The sequence below is a fragment of the Megalops cyprinoides genome, chromosome 17, assembly GCF_013368585.1.
Source record: "Megalops cyprinoides isolate fMegCyp1 chromosome 17, fMegCyp1.pri, whole genome shotgun sequence".
NCBI classification, from domain to species: Eukaryota; Metazoa; Chordata; class Actinopteri; order Elopiformes; family Megalopidae; genus Megalops; species Megalops cyprinoides.
The window spans coordinates 19,044,888-19,063,409 of NC_050599.1; the positions used below are offsets into that span (position 1 = coordinate 19,044,888).

General features: G+C 38.3%; 1 protein-coding gene across 3 annotated transcripts in view; it reads right to left on the reverse strand.

Moving 5' to 3' along the window:
- ptk2bb (protein tyrosine kinase 2 beta, b) overlaps nucleotides 1-18,522 on the reverse strand; it is a 41,369-nt gene that overhangs the window by 21,800 nt on the left and 1,047 nt on the right. For 2 of the 3 annotated variants that reach the window (XM_036550522.1, XM_036550520.1), the window contains exons 2-3: nucleotides 5,323-5,566; nucleotides 3,014-3,192 (exon numbers count right to left, since the gene is read on the reverse strand). In XM_036550522.1, the coding sequence (XP_036406415.1) occupies nucleotides 3,014-3,192; nucleotides 5,323-5,520 (377 nt within the window). In that variant the 5' untranslated portion in view covers nucleotides 5,521-5,566. Of the gene's footprint in view, nucleotides 1-3,013; nucleotides 3,193-5,322; nucleotides 5,567-15,334; nucleotides 15,403-18,522 lie in introns of those variants that run through there. The other variant, XM_036550521.1, reaches the window with a different exon arrangement.

Sequence of the window (18,522 nt, forward strand, 5' to 3'; positions counted from 1 at the left end):
AGACATGAAAAATGTACATGCATCATATATCCACATTGAATATACTGATAAAAGACTCTGATTGACAGTGCACTCAAATAACAAAGGCAATGCCAGTTACATACTAATGACCAGGCCAAATAAACACATTGAATATATATAGGCCAGCTGAGGATAGCTGAGGTGCCCACTTTGGTCATGGCAAATTAAACACAAAAAACTGGCAAAATGCCACATTCAACAAATTTCACAATTTCAATCCACATTTAAATTTTCATTTTAATCAAAGGAGGAATATGAAGGGTAAGTGCAGGCAGAGTTATTTTATAAGTCTAATTGACAGTGTGCAGCTATAGCTTGTACATTCTGTGGCAAGACACTGTCTTCCTAACTGCTGATATTGGATTATTTAAGTGTCTATGAAACCTATCACTTTGAATCCCCATGGAACACTGCTGCTGTGTTTTTTCAGTTTAATTGTACAGGTCTTCAGTATATCAGCCTAAACACAAAAAATCCATTGTCATGTTTTTTGTTAACTTAAACAAAATACATGACAAGTGAGATCAGCCATGCTCTGTGCTCCCTGTGATAAAAAACAAGATTTATGGAAAAGAGATAAATTATACAGTGATTACAGTGTGCGTGTCGGATATGATTGACACAAAATTCTAATGCATAAATTCAATCATTCAAAGAAGAAATGTGTTATTGTTACATATAAAGAAAAACACATTCCTCGTAATATTGGTTATGCACTATGCCATTTTACATCTGAATGACAGAGATTATTTGAGTTGCACACTGGATTAATCATGACTTCCAACCAAAGGCCCCGGCCCCCCAAAGACTAACCCCACACATGTCATGTTTTCATTTGTTGCTATGTCATTTTCTTGGTTAACTTACACAGTGTTTCCTGGCTGTGATACATGCACATGTCTGTGTGTGCGTCTGTGTTTACCAAATGATACATTAAACTGATTTTAAAAATTGTTTAAAAAAACTGATGCAAAAATTTCAGAGGAAAGTTAATAGGAATATGAGGAGCCAAAGTTGACTTTTTGTTCAGCAAACCAAAACAATCATGTAAATTATAGATACAGCCATATCTAGTATACTGTATGTTTGATCACATCCTAACATCCAGTTCCTCATTGTTGAGTTCTGCTCTGCACATGATAATTGTGTACTTATCGACAGGCTGCCTATCCTCGCTGGTGTTCAATGCCACCAACTGAGATGCATTTGCTTAGAGCAGTAAGTCTTCATTAGCACTGGCTGCAGCACAGTAGGAGCACTAATTGTGAGCCAGACTAGAGGGTTGAACAGAGATGGGGACAAAATGATGAATGAGATTATATATATATATATATATATGTATATATACTCATAGGAATCACATGCTCAGTTTCTAAGACTAAGTCTAAATTCTCAAAAAAAGTTTTCTGCCAGAATACATTTTTCTGACTTGGCACTTGAGTATGACCATCTTCTGATACTGTTTTTAATCAGGGTGTCATTAAGCACTTCATGTTATTGCCACTTTACAATTCAAAACCATACCATACTGTCATAATGGTATAACTTACCATGCCTCCTAATTACCTAGCCCACCCCATCCTTTGCTAAAACTGCAAAACACTGTCAGCCTAACACACCAGGAGCTATATGCCAAGTTGCTTACATAGAACAACATTTCTAATTTACTACTCTCTAACTTACTATTTACTACTAGTTACCCCTTTTCCTAATGACTATTTTCCCATTCCTCAAAATAACACCTTATGACCTCAAGAGTATGGGGTGCATATGCACGCATATACATTATTTGAGATCGAAGGAAATGTCACTCTTGTTAAACTACGAATAATCATTATGTGGAAATGATGACTGTGTGAAGGAATCATGAAAATAAGGTTTTATTTGAAAATATATGGACGTTAATTGAGCGACAATATACCTTTTTTTCCCCACAATGGGTCTCCAGGATATCTGTAATTACTGATAAAACCTTTCATGGGTTTCTGTATAAATCAGTATGTTCATTTCCCCCGGTAATGTCTCCAAAGCACATTACGCATCACTTTCAGGTGTACCTCCTGACAGCATGACTCTTATTACACATACACAGTGGACATTAGGACCTCCTTGTCTACAATGGCACAGGTGTCCTGGACCACCCCCAGCTAATGTTAACTTCATGGGTGTCACATGCTCTTGAGAATGACAGCAGGCAGTAGAGCATTCCTGCCATTCCTTTGAAGAGCTTATCAGTAAATGGATAAGAATGCTGTTATCTTCTCACCTTGAAAAAATAGATGTTATGTTCAGTTAAACAGCATGTTCACCTTATGTACTGCATTCATAAGGAAGGTACCACATTTATATGTGAAATCTCAAAGATTATTTATCAGCCTGGGAATTAGCTGATCTTATTTTCAATTCAGTTTCCCATTTTTAATCCATGTGGGTTGAATTTTCACAAAATAAGAAAAAATGAGCGCCACAGTGCCTACTAACACTGATCAAACTTAAACAAGGATCCCTTACATTGTTCATGGACTGGTTTTTCAATACAGGCACTAAGATATGGAATATAAGGGTGACCTAAACCCTCCAAAGTTATACATTCTTAACAGTCATGGACACAGACTCAATCATTCAAACCGTTTTTACATTTTTTAGAGCTTTCTTAAAAACATTAGTTTGAATCAAAGTCACAAGCACAGGAGTACACCCAACGAAACACTATGTTCTGGTTCAGTCATTGATTCATAATGCCAAATACTTCTCATGATGATGAAAACCATTTGGATCTTTCACTTCTTCTTTAATTACGCTAAACAAAAAAAAAAGGTCATATGAATTTATGTCAGTTTAATGCATCACTTGGCCCAAAAAAGCTGAAAAATTCCATTTCGACACCTTAGTTATTTGCATCGCTTCCTGTTGGCCACTGATGACTGCGGCCACTGAGCGAGTGGTTAATCCACAGAAACACGGTCTCAGTCTGTGACGTCAAGGCCCTCACCTCCACTCCGCCTCCAGGTGCAGCTTCTCATATCTCTGCTCCACCTCCCCCACTGTCAGGTCCGGGTGGAGCCAGTGGAGCTCGTCTGACTTGAGGTGCTTAAGCAGCAGGCCGTAGCAGCCTGGGTACTTGATGTTCGGACCCAGCCGGCCGCTTATCAGGATGGAATGGATGATAGCCTGCAAGTATTCAATTAATCAATCCAATTCATTTTTGTCAAACCCTCTTCACAATAAGAATCTATATAATGCTTGCAAAGTCCAACAAAGTGATGTTTTCCAAAAACAAAAAAAAACACTGTAACTGTGATTCCAATACTGTGATAGCATTAAACAGGAAACACAAACGCAGGTTAATCAAATTATGAAATACAAATGTGAAGAAGACAAGCAATGGCATAACTACTGTTAGGAGACAGTTCTGAGGAACGGCAATCTGGAGACAGCGATGTGTATTAGAATATAAACGCTGGAGACAAGCGATGTATATTAGAATACAAAGCGATGCCGCTACATCCGACCGGAGCCAAACGGCGCCTCTTGATGGTAACAGTCTGCAGAACACAGGGTCCCCCATGACCATATATGGGCTTCACTTCCCAAGTTTGAACCCGATGGAGCCAATTAGGTAACGGGGTTCAGGAGAGGCCCAATTAGAGAGGGAGCTGTTTAGCAATTCACAGCTCCCCAAAACCAATCAAAAACAGCACCCCCTCTGGTCACTGTAACTCATGTAAATGTACCTACTATATGCAACTATATAAAAAAGAACTAAACTGAACTTCTGCTCAATGCTGATGTTCCCATAGCCGGCTGTGCAAATAAACCTTCCTGTCTTTTTCTACGAACATCCGATCTGCTTCTTTGTCGGAACGAAACACGTTTTGGTATGTGGGACATTTACTAACACTACTAAAAATACACTCCTCTAAGTGCACAGAATAAACCACAATGATAGAGGTGCTGTATTGTCACTAAGTTATAAATGGTTTGTCTAATATATACCAAGTATCCTATTTTAGTATACTGTATACCATAGAGAACTACATTCGGTGGCAACATTTCCTATGACTAACTCTCACTGTATCGCTCCAATACAAGCCCACAGAGAGAATATGCATATATGCATACATGTACCTGTTGCATTAACGATTATGTTCACACAATGTTTTTGTAGTACTGACTGACATGTCCTTAAATAATGTTGAAATTACATGACAGAAAGAAAACCCAAAACTTTAGGCACTACTAGGCGAAACACCCGTTAAAAGAAGCTCAGCTACCACCTGCACAGGAAACAAGTCTTGTGCCTTAAATGCTTTCTTCGTACTTTCGTTTTCGAGGCAAGACAGGAAACCATGGTAATGTGTGAAAGGCACCACAGCACATGCACAAGAAACAAAATCCAGTGAGCAAGCATATTAAAGCTTGTCATATAATCATTGCTCTTTATCAGTAAGGACCAGAATATTCTGGATACAAGAATACCATAATTATTCAAAATCACCAAAGGTGTTAGATGCCTTTCCTCATCTTTTCTTGATGGTTAGTGCTGCAGAGTAATGTATTGGGGACAGGACTTTGGACTGACAATTTTAATGCACTGTGTATGACTGAACTGTATTACTAATGCAACTATAATTATTTATCATTCACATCATTCTCTTCTGTTACATACACTCGGAATTATCTCTCATATTCCCCACACTTGACAGGAGTGTATATGTTATTCCAACAACATGTTTTCCATACAAAAAACAGCGTTGTTTCAAGCAAACTTAAGAGATGACAAAGACAAAAAAGGAAGACATTTGAGGAAGGAAATAAAGGAAGAAAAAGCACCACAGTGCTCGTCACCTACTTATGAATGACATCACAATGCTTGCCAGCACACAGTGAGTTTCAAAAGTGCATTAAGTTAGGTAAGCTTGTGACTGCATACATTCTAACATGGATTCTGGATCTACCAGATACACTGTAAATGTGATATTACAAACTTTAAAACAAAGTAGAGTCTTCCTTATAATGATGTTTTGTTAACTAATTTCACCACTCACAACACCTCTTTAAAAATGGGACGCCAGAACCAATCAACTTATACCAACTCAGCATTCCAGCATTCATTCACCAACTCTACAATTCATACAATCAATATTTTCAAAAGTTATATATCAAGCTACAATAATATACAAAAGCATTAAGATGGTCAGGACAGAATCATTTTTGCTCTGTGTCAACACTCATCTCATTACAAGCAATCATTGGTCACATTAACATGCAATTCAACAGTGAGGTTCCAGGTTCTCTCACCCTGATCTCCCAGGAGCTGTCACATTTGACCAGTTTGAAGTTTTTCCCCAGGTTGGAGCTGTTGCTGGTGAAGCAGACCTTCAGGATCTTGACGGGGCCCCCGTCTCCAACAAAGGTCCCCTCGGGGCCACCGTCTGGCCCATTGTGGCCTCCAGGGCTGGGCAGCTTCCAGCACAGGGTGCTGGTGTCACCCGACATCTTGCCACGTGTCGTTACGACAACAGCCACACCATCACATCCACCCCTGAAGAAGAGGTGATATATGGTCATGTAAACTATATTAACTCACAAACATCCCCCCCCCCCCCCACACACACACACACACACACAAACACACACACACACACACACAGACAGAGCGCCTGATTTGATGTATCACCTTAGCTATCTGTAAGAAAGATAATGCATGCCAACATTATTGTGAGTTAGTATTTTGTTTTTTTTTTTCATTCGTCTACATACTGTTGTCCCTACAACCCTCATATGGTGTACTGACTGTTGCCGTACCTTTTAGCAATGTAATAATCCCAACCTGCTTTATTTCAAACTACGTATACAGGTATATGAAGTGCACACTGTCCTAGGAAATAGCATCTGTTAAGTCAGTCCATAACATTGTGATGAGAACATAATACAGGCGTGTATTAAGTGTATTAACATTTTTAAAGAGCATCCTCAGTTGTATTTGGACAACAGTGCCCGGTGTGTTTTTGTATATAACTTGTAATTCAGAGGATAAATGAATTAATATAGGTCAATGGGACTATGTTAATATGCAATCTTCATTACTCCCATTTATTGGAGAGTATTTAGTAATATTTCATCTGTATTAACACATCCACTGAACCGGGAACAAGATGTTACAGCAATAAAGGAGGAATTTCCATCAGTTATAACAAGCATTTCAGTGCCAATCATACACTAATCAGAGCAAATCTTTCTGCGTTTCGGTGACTGGTGTTTGGTGCATATAGCGGAGATGTGTAGGCGCTAGCTGAGTAGATACAGATACAATGTCACAGGAAGCTCCTCTGCACTGGGGCCTACGTTGAGTCACAAGGCCTGCAAAACTTCGTTTGAGGAGCGTGCTTTCATAATGCTCTATGCTGCGGGCATGTGCTGCTGGAAGAGTGAAGTATTTTCTCTGCCCCAGGGAGCTGAATTCCTCCCAGAACCTGCCACCACAGCAGCAACATGCCTGAAATTAACGCCAAGGGGGCTGGCCCAAATAATAGCACTCAGGGACAAGAGACACCTGACAGGCACCACACCCAATGTGTGAGTGCGTGTGTGTGTGTATTGGGGGAGGGAAGGGGACATGGGAGCAGATAGCTACAAGTCCCACAGATCATTTAGAGGGCTGTAGTTCACTTGTACTGCAAATCAAGTGAACCTGAAAATGAAGTTTGGGAATCCATGTCATACAGATTGCATAATTCTTCTTATAAAGTACACTGCTGACAAGAACACTAGACAACTACTAGAGGTAAAAACTTAATTTGGAAAATTATAACAACAGATATCTGATTTTGCAATTCAAAAATGCAATTCTTCGATATAGTCATATGTATTACAATTAAGGGGCAACAAAACCCTAGATTCAATTGACAGTCATCCTTACAGATGACCTCAGACTTACAAGTGAACAAGTGTCCAATACTTTTCATGTTTATTCTTTTTTTTACCATGGAACAAACACTGGCTCTCAATTCAAGGCTCTGACATTATCTATGTGTTAGTAAGATCATTCCTGAGATCCTTCTCTGTAGTTACAGGTTTCTATTGTTCAGAAACATGCTGCAATTATAATAGTGTCTTTTATCCGCATGCTTGCCGTGAATAATCCACTATCCATTTGTTCTTATACATTTATCAGCTGCATGTGGTATACATCTACAAGGCTTTTTGCACCTTTAGTGGTACAATATGAAAATAAACTTCAAGAAAATAGTTAGTCAAGATTATTAAGCTTAAGAGCCATTGAGTTTAAATGTGTTCTGTAGGCTTCAGCAGGCGTATGCTGTAGCGTGTGTCATAGTGGTAAGCAACAGCGCTTATAACTGCATTCCCTACCGGGGCACTACTGTTCTACCCTTGGGCAAGGTACTTTACTCACGATTGCCTCAGTAAATATATCCAGATATATACATGAACCAAACCATACTGCTCTGTAGTCGCTCTGGATAATTGTGTCTACTAAATGACGACAATGTAATGTAAAAAAAAAAACGGAACAAATCAGCACAGCATTTTCAGTTTCAATATTATTTATCTTCTATTCTTACTCAGTTTGAATATACTTGTATGACAGGACAGTATACTTTATTTTAACAATATAGTCCCAGATGCCAGGTATGGAAATACAGACCTTTTCGTTTCTGGGTTTCCACTGATTGCATACACAATGGATCTTTCCTGATTACAACATGAAGTAAAAGTAGACAGCTCAACAACACTGAATTTCTACATCTATGAGTCACTCAAATTACCTAACGACATATTTTCCATCTTAATGTGCCTGTTTTACTTATCAACTCACAAACATTCTGTGAAAGTAAACTTTGCACAGTTATCCCTTTCATGTGTCAATATCCGGTTTACTTTTATGAAGGTGTTGGCTATGATTATGATCATCACAAGTGGCATTTAATGACACCTTGATGTCAGAACTGTGTAAAAATGCAACCCCCTAAAACTTCATTAATCATTAAAATCATTAAAATGATTCATATTCCAAACTAAATAAAATATACTGATAAAGTCTTCTGTATATTCATATTCTTATTTAGGGAGTGAGAGACAAGGATATAAGAAGAATTCAGTTTTATACATTCCTGAATTGTTAATATTTCTGTTTTTCTCATTCATGGCAAAATGACTTGTGGTGAACAATAACATGAGAATGTTTGAAAACCACTTGGAGATCTCACATTTTGCTAAAAGATGTTGTGCAACTCCTTTTTGCAGCCGTTGCGAATTCTGCCCACTTCTGTCAATGAATGCAAATAAAGCACTCAACCCACTTAAATTAATCATTGGAAAACAAAAATCAGAAGTTTCATTTAACAGCCAATAGTAGGAATGACAAATTTCTACATACTCCGCTGCTAATCATATACATTTTTAAGAATTTGTTTTACATGCTGACAGGAACTAAAGGGGGAATAAGCCCAGTTACAGTTCAAAGAAGCTGAGTACAAAAAAACTCCAAAATATGTCCCTTTCAACTGTCTTCCAGCATGGGCCACAATCCTGGTGCTAGCAATAGCTTGCTGCGCACATACAACAAGCCAAGAGATTCAAGACTCTGGTGATTCGAGACTTGTGCAAACAGAAGTCCAAGCCTCAGAGGCCCAACGAGATAAAACTAACCAAGACAATGAGTTCCTGACACCACATGCACATACAGACTGGTGTACTTGCAGGCCCCTTGCAAATGAACAGCTCTGTCTCTCTTTCTCTAACAATCTGAAGAAATGTTGTAAGAACCTTTCACATGAATGCATGCTTGCTGAATTCTACGAAACAGACAATTCACCATATGAAAAATTGCTTCTTCAGATTCCGATCTCCACATGAGCACCATGTTCTACAAAGATTTCCCATAATTTACCAGAGAAGTATATATTTATGGTATAAACTCACACTTCACTCAACTCACACTTCAGCAGCTGTTACATGGCCTGTGAAACTGTCAATGTAAGTTGTGAAACAAAACAGGAAATTTATGAAAAGTGTCTCTTAATAGCATACATAGATATATTTTTTTGCTTGTATTAAACATCAGTTAAATTGACCTTTAACGGTGAGAACAGTGATAGTTCAGCTAACAGAAGGAGATAGGTCCTGTCACCCAGTCTGCAACACTGAATCTACAGTTCACTGTAAACACACAGCCACTTTCCAGGCAGACATTCCTGCTGTTCCTGCAAGTCCTTCAAGCCAGCACATGAGTTGTTATGGCAACTCTACTCCCAGTTCAGATGGTATCGTTTTTTTTTCAGACTTGTCAGGTAAGTGATGAAACTCTCACAGCAGAGCAACAATGAGAAGCATGTTGGGTTATAGCAGTGCCACTTAACATGGATGTACCTGGGCAGAAATAGTTAAAAGGCAGTGTTGGTATAAAATAACCCGGGAAATGTGTCTGGTTCATGACCCACATTGAAACGAACATGTTGTGTGTGTGGGTGTGTTGTCAAATCACGTCTCTTTTTTGTGGTTCTGAATGTTTGTTTGTTTGTCTGTCTGTATCTTACTAGTCAAAGTTCAAGTTACAATGATCACATATTAAGGTGAATAAAAGGCTTATCATTTAAAAAAAATGTGCCCTTCAAATTGCCCTTTTACAGTTAGGTGATACACAAACTTCTTTTGATCTCATGAGTTCACATACATCAGAGAACCAGAAAATAAACTGAGATAGACCAAGCACGATTGTTGATGAGCACACTAATATGCAAACAGCACATATATTATACACTTTATTTAAGGTTAATTTTCAAATGCATACATGATCAGTTTTTGACAGTGCAAACGTTAAGGCAGTCAGAAAAACATCACAGCAATAATTCAATCTCAATTTTCATCCTGGTACACGAAAGAAAATGTGAAAATTATGGATATTTAGGCTGCTGTTTGAGCCACAATGCATTAGGCCTTGCATTTACACCACCTGAGAGCTATTGGAAAGCCCAGTGCAATATCTTACCAAGCACAGAACATGGTCACACTTTCTGCACGACTCAAACTTTTTTCCACCACCGACTTGCTGTTTGTGCTACTGTCTGCATCCTCTTTTTAAGCATTGTGAAAAACATCACAAATGAGCTATCCCCACCTCACCCAATTTGTGTCTGAGGTCTGCATTACCATCAAAATGTGGCCAATTGCCTTCTTCCAGAAAACCTACAAAGCATTTCAATGTCCAATTTACATATCTGCAAATTACATTAATGGTTACCATACCATTTGGCTTTCAATAGCAGTAGTAAAGCTAAAGCGTTCCAATAACAGTATACTGTATACTCATACTTAACACGCATATATATGTATATATATATATATATATATATATATATGTGTGTATGTGTGTGTGTGTGTGTATTTATATATATATATATATATTTATATATATATATATATATATATATATATATATATATATATATATATATTGTATACAGTTCATAAACACAGACAAACTATAAACTGCACCAAACACAGACTACAGACACACCTACTTATTAAACAAGAGCTAAGCTGACCGCTTTTTGCTCCTAAACACTGTGTTGGTGACACTCACAGCCACATTAGACTCATGGCATGACACCCCTGCTATGAAGACACACAACAGCAATGCACATATATGTAAGGAAATAACTCATGCTTTGTCACCATACAAGATTCACACAAGAGGACAAGCAACCTAAGCATACAGCATCAAAATGGAAGAACAGGATTGGTAGCAATGGTGTTCAATCTCTGAAACATCTGGCCAATATATATATAATATCACATTACACTGAAATTATGTATTAACTTATGTATCGATGTGTATTTTGTAGTGTGTCAGGTGCTGATGAGCTACACTGACTGCTTGAGGGCTTATTGTACTTCTGTTTTCTGAGATACTGTGTTTCTGGTAGGCCAGAGAAATTGATTCACCCAACTCAAATTTAAGAGCCCAACTTCATGAGCTGAGCTGACAAGAACTGCCAAAGACTGGAAAGTGACCATTCAACAATGCAAGGTTCCAGCAGCTGTTTCCTGCAAGAAGCAGCAACGCAGCTGTGGCAAGAACACCACAAGAGCACCGCATTCGCAATAAGACAGAAGCACCAAGGCATACACATGACACAGACAGAAGCAAAAGATAAGGGGCTCATTGAGCTATGGTGAGAACATGAGTGTTTATTTAGCCAGCTACAAAAACATACAACATAAGGACAATAAGCATAAACAAAAAGCTAGACAGCTACGGCGAAACAGAAAGCGGTTTTGTATATCCTGGAACTACTGCGAAAATGTCTGAATAATCTACAAAGAAAACGGCTAGTTCAGTTAAACATGATATTAATAATTGCTGCATAGCTAGAGTTGTTTGTTCAAGGTGTTTTCCTCCCACAGCAAGGTTTGCAAACAGTGACAGGTTTGACTGCCTGAATCCCTACTCACCTTACTTCTCGTTTTCAATCATTCTTGGGAACAACTTGAGATCCAGAATTAGCATTCCACCTCTCTCTAAGTTTCTGTGCCTTTACTGAAACGTACTTTCACTACCCTCATCTGTGTGAACACGGTGGTGGATGTGGCCAGTTGCTATCTCACTTCTGACTTCCCAGTCTCATCTTCAGTCAAACAAAGTTCCTTATTTCCTTTCCCTGATCGATACTGAGCTGCCAACCAACAATCTCTCATTTCCCTGGAAAAGTACATTCCATCATTACCATACCTGTTATCTTGGTGACTTCTGCAATCCTCTTTTAAAAATGAAAACCTTTCACCAAGGTTCATTCGTACATTCTCAATCCCCTCCTGCCCATAAGACCAAGGGCCATATTTACTAAAGTGACAGGTGCAAAACCAAGCTATGCGGGTACACTGCAGGTGCAGACAACATGACGTTAACAACAATTTACTGAATCAGTTAGGGAAAGCTGATAATTATGCAGTCACTCAAAAGAAACAAGAGACAGGAACTTAGGGAGTCTGAGTCAGAACACATGAAAATAAAAGTTTTCCCAGGGTAATTCCAAAAAATGTCAAAATGGAGAAATATGAAATATTACATGACAACAAAACATCACTCATAAAACAATTTCACTCTGCATTACAAGCTTAGCTCATGAAGACAGTTAGAAATGCACTTGACTGATAGTCTATCTTGAATTATTCACATCTTGAATAGACTAATAGGTACATAAAGAGCAAGTATGAAATTGTTGTATTGCAGAACTGTTAATGAGAAACCCTGCAGAGAATCTGAAAGTTCATTCTTTTACACAATTTATGGCAAGAACATAACACTTTTGAACTGATGCTTTTTGAGGTTCTTAATGGTGCTGAGTTATCAATATTCTGTGCCTTAAAACTAAAAGTCAGCAGTGTGGTTTCCAATTCTTGCAGTGCAGATAATATTGTCTTTAGTAAATCCATATACAATGCTTAATGGACCCCATCTACAAACCCCCCTCCCAGTTCTAATGCATATGCATACAGTCACACTGTTGCCCAGAATGTCAGCTGACTTGATCTTTCTCCCCAGCCAATAGCTCTTTAACTCCTCTATAAGTTCCCTAAGTTATTGATCCTAGCATATTCAATCTTTTTCTTTTCTATTCCTCTTTTTCTCTTTCTCCTTCAGTCTCTTTGTTCCATACATTCCAGCTCCACCTCCAGCAAACCCTGTCACATTCATCTACAAGGACCAAGGCGTACCCTTCCGAATTTAGATCACAACAATCAACTCCATTAATTATATAACACTTCCTTCCCTTGTTGTTCTCTTCAGACTTGTTGTTCTCTTACTGCATTCGCATTTTCAATCGGTTGTCAAATCTGCAAGTGAACTTGTTGCCTACTGTCACATCTACCCTCAACCTTTCACCTCCTCCCCAGTCATCTACATTTTCTGCCCACAAATTTTCCACCTTCTTAACCGCTTAAAAAAACGCAAGAATGTACAAAGCAGAGAGGAAATCAGTTCTTGTGATGTGAAACAATATGGCATCTGCTGTCAGTCTACTGCATATGAGACATATAGTTTGAGAAGGAACCCTTTATACTGAGCTTGGGAACAAATGGAGGTATAAATTAAACTACTGAATAGCAAAACACAGACCAAGCTGTTAACTCAGCTACTTTGACTGCACCAGGAGTAAATGTTTGTTTATGGATGACAGTTGTAGATTAAAAACAGAAGTGACCTTTTGCCATGCTACTAAGTGAACCTCTTAGGGCAACTTCTTCTAACCAGGGGCCAACTGCAGTACACTGAATGAATACAACTGTCACAACAATTTATGTTGTTTTTTAATTATTATTTTATGTCTTTCTTGACTCATGTACAACAAATTATACATAAGATTTTTAGAAAAAATAAAATTGACAATTCGGTTATTTTGTTGTCAACTTGGAAAAATGCTGAACTTCCCATTTTGAAGGGAGTTAATAAGTTATGGGCTGCCATTTCTCTTTCAGAAAACTAGTCCATAAATTATTGTTTACAACACCTACATTTAAGCATGCCCCTCTCCCATTTTGCTTGAAAGTTTGTTTCTTGAATTCTTCTGTTCTTTTTATTATGGCAAAAACCACATTTTAGTCTAACTAGTTTTACATGAGTAGGGCAATAAAAATCAGTTGGTAAAAAGCATATCCAGGTGTCAATTATAAGGAATACTGAAATCCTGAAAACTGTTTTTCTCAGTTTTTGTATTACCATTTCAATGTGTGTAACATCTAGAACAATCCTTAACCAATCATACATGTAAAATATTGTTATCATATCCACTTTGCACAAAGGACAGGTTTAAATACATTTTGCTAGCATTACAGGCAGATTAGTAAAATAATCTGTAGATCAAAATATTTGGTTATATTGGCCCATATAGATATGTAAATCAAATACACAGCTATGTAACTCACACATACATTAAAAAAAACTGGAAAAATGCACAAGCTAGTTTTTCAGCAGGTGTGGTGAAACTGAAGTATGATTAAGCCTTATTTGCACTGGACTGGAATTATCACGATGCAGAACTTTACCAATAGAAAAGCGTGTCTGAAAGCTCTAGAAAGATGAAACTACAGTTTCAGTACAAAGAGACAGCTTTGAACATGTGTAGACCTACAATAGTATTTGAATTAATGGTGTTTTTGCTGTAACATTTAGGAGGTGAATATGACAGTCTCACAAGCACTGCCAGATACAGACAGATATTGTGCAAACGGAAAAGGTGATCAGACTGAATTGGCTTTGTAGAACATCATCACATCATCTCTACCCCTGTGTGTATGAAGTTACATGAACCAAAATATAAAACTTCTCATTTTTTCAAAAAGGGAAGTCAATAACAGTCCTCCCAGTCAAGAAGTGAGACAGAAACTGGCATACTGTGAGTTTACAAACTCAAAAGAAGTGACAGTTTGGTCAACTAAGAATGTAATCTACTTCTGAAACTACACAAAGAGAAATTAAGTTTTTCGACTGTTAGTAATTGATGAAAATGAAACCTTATTTTATTGCAAAAGGAATACACACACCTGAAACCACTTCTTATGGAATTCAACTGCAATATATATGGACAAATGTTCATCATGAAATGTTGGGTAAGGTGGCAGCCATCACATGTTGTCATTAGCCAACTGCCCAAAATATTGCCACACATTGTATACTGTGCCAGGGAGAATTCCCTCAATGATGAACCTGCACTACACAAAAAGAACTACTTTTCCCTGCAAAAATGCAGGACAATAAAATATTTGAACAACTCTGAGCTGCAAATTGCAGACAAATGACTAAACCTGCTGCTTATTAATGATACACATATGCATTCTGAACTACTAAAACAAAGACTGTTTGGTACACTGCCCTACAAGGACTTACTATTACACTCCTACCCTTAAATGCTGTAGAAAGTGTCTAGTTTTTTAGTGTGCCTTCACCTGAAGGTCAATAAAACTTAGTGGATTGCCCCTGCTACTACACAATTCTGATAGAATATTACATTTATAATAGCAAATTTCAGCCTGACTCTGCCTCTGCTGACTAAAACATCACCAACATTTCATTCAGAAAGTGTTCTTAACATTACATAACATTACATTTACATTTTTGACAAATTCTGCCCCCTCACTGCAGCTGTTGTTTCCACACACAGCTACCATTTCTCAGTCACCTATTTGGCAACCAGCACCACTCAACTAAACAATACAGCAAATGCGTGAACTGTATGCAGATGACTGTGTTAGAAGTGGGTCTTGAATAAAATATAATACTTTTACTCACCTGTGAAGAAAAAATTTTCCAGCATGCTTTTATTTTTTGTCAAAAATTTTTTGTTCTTCCATCTTTGTGAGACACCTACTTCTTCACTAACTGCAAGACTTCAAAATGCTAAGGGCACTGCATGATGGTGCAACATTGTGGATTGCATGACTGAAACACGTAGATTGGGAATACAGATTATTTTAAAGACACATGGTCTCTTCAGAGAACAGGGTGTAATAATGTGGGGTAAGGACAGCCTACAACCTACAATGCTCGCTTTCAAAAAGGAGAAAGAAAGCTCAAAGTTTACACCCTGTAGTGATTATTAAAGGATGGCTTCCACTCACACTTGCCCCATGCAGTTAAATGTGGCCATGTTCATAAAACAGATTTCACTTATGGCCAGCTGTTGAAGTTGAGGTGGGGAGAGGTGTGGTTTTTTATCCTAAAATATGCACATTTATTGCTAAGAAGCTGAATATAGATTGCAAATAGACTCATCTCCAATATTATCGCCAAAACAACAAGATAAAAAACACTGGGGTCAGCTATTTTATCTTATAAACTCTATAAATCATCTTATTCCGCTTCTTACTCGGGGGTTCTTAATTTACAATGAAACAGAAACACGCCTTGAGTAGGGTAACATTCAATGTTTTGTTCCCCACTACTGGTCCCAAAATTGCCCACATACTGACATTTTGTTCCGTCGCACAATCTTCAGACCATTCAACCAAAGCATATTTAAAGTTGGAATAAGAAGCACCTTCTATGTCTGCCAATTAACTGGTATAACTACATCAGATAAATCCATATGCACCATTAACTTTTTATCCATGTATGGATACAAATTATGAAGGTCTTCATGTAAGGTTACAGAAATGCCTGACCATCATTTATCTCTAAGACTGCTGTTAATATGGAATATTTCAAGGTGAAATGACACAATGTACCTCATAATGGGCCATAATCATTAAGGATAACGCTGCCCCTATCCACCCGCCACCCCCAATTCTGGCTACCCCGCTGAAAAATTCAGCTCATTTCTTCCTTGAATAAGTGAGTGTGAACCCACGCCCTTCTCGGCCCCTGCTGCACACTGCCACCAAAGCGCACACAGTGAGCCCTGTCTACAGTGCTGTCAGCAGAGAGGAGGTGGTGTATGGCAACAGACACAAACGTATATAGGCCTTGCCTGCTGACGCAAATTGTTTATGGCACTTCCAACCAGACACAGCCAGCGCTCACTATACTTGCAAGCACTTGCCACAAGACCTGAAGTTGCTGTAACACCAACAGCATACACAGCCACTGCTCTATAAGGTCACTAGCGTACTTTTTATCTTGGGCACAGGACCCTTTCAAAGAGTACTGAGGTACTGCTGCTTGTATCCCGGTCAACTATGTTAAGCTTTGTCATGTTGAAACTCATATCCAATCAAACTCCCTGACACTAAAAGAGAAAGTAGTGAAGGTGAAACTCTACTCCATTTCCTTCCCCATAAACCCCAACAGGTCAACCCATCTTATTGCACCACCAGGAAGTGAGTCATGGTATACGGTGAATTTAATGTTATGTCCCTAAATGTTTCCACATGAAACTTGGCTAAGTTGCGCCTTGGATTGCAACAAAGACTGTAATGCTTGTAGAACACTATCTGCATTAACAACACTTCAATTCTGGTATTTTTTATGAACTGCCATTTTATATGGGCATTTATAATTAGATTGACCAATGACTACTAAAAAAATACATATTTTTCAAAGGAAAGCTTTTATCACAAATACAGTTTTGCTTGCTATACCGAAACAAAAAAGACAGTTTCTCCTTTATAACATATGCTTAGCAGATACTCTTATCCAGAGCAAATTACAAAGTTTCACATATTATCCATCTGAACAGCTAGATCATTACTAGAGCAATTCACAGAAAGTACCATGATCAAGGGTACACTACAACTGCAAGACCAGGGAATTGAACCAACAACCTCTGGGTGGCAAGCAGAAATAAGCAGAAAAAACTCCACAATAATTATTCTGACTTTTACTGGGGTTGGATGACACTTATTCCACATACACTACAAAATACCATCATTTTCAAGCAATGCATGCACAGATCTCAAACTCAATATATGGGTAAACCAAATATATAAAAATTGTGTAGGGAAATATGTATGTTTTGATAATCACCAATAAATCAGAATCAGGCTTTAGTGACCAGGGCTTTTCGAACAAAAATTTCTGGAGCCCCTAACTCTCATTTCTGAGAGTTACCAGACTAAGGGAGCACCACACTTAACCCTGACGGGATGCAGCTTCATCAATGCCAGTAGTTCCTTCAACTACTTTTAAAGCTCTTAATGGCCTTGCTCCTCATTACATCAATGATCTGCTGCAGTCCAACACACCACCTTGGGCTCTCTGATCAGCTACCACTGGCCTCGCTGTTTTCAAAGCGATTCTGTCCTCTATAGGTGTCAGAACTTTTAGTGCTGCAACACCAGTGCTCTTCCACAAGATATATGGGATGTTAAAAATATTTCTACTTTTAAATCATAGGTAAAGACTCACATTTCACTGAATATTTTAGCTCTTGTCTATGTTACTACTTCTCCTCCAATTACTGAGTGCATTTTCTTCAATTTTATTACCATTACAGTTTGCCCTTTATTTCCAATGTTGTTAATTTGATCATTGTACCATTGTACTTCTACCATCACTACTGCCTGCCTGAAAGGTGCTAAAGAAACAAAATGTGTCATTATTATTATTATTATTATTTAGTACTGTGGTAAACTGGTTAGGGACTGGCCTACTGGCCTTTTAAACACAAAACAAAACCCAGGGCAGCATGTTTTCAAACATGTTTTCAAACCCCAGGGCAGCGTGAATAAAAACTATACACCCTAGAGAGACCTATACGAGCATTTAATATCCAATAAGAGTATTTTTGGTGACAGCTCAAGTTGTGGTCACTGTTCATGCACTGCAATTGGCCACTTTGCTGTGGTTGTTATGGCTGAAGTACCACTAAACTAGTTCTTGTCTTCATTTGGAACTGGAATGGCAAATGTTAAAACCTAGTGCAGAGATAAACTGTACTCTGGAATCATTTTCTCTCTCAGTAGGCTGTTTCTGCTAATGCGCGTAACTTAATGGACCGTGTGAGCTGGTGGTCGCTAGCCTGCTTGTGGTGTGGTGTTCTT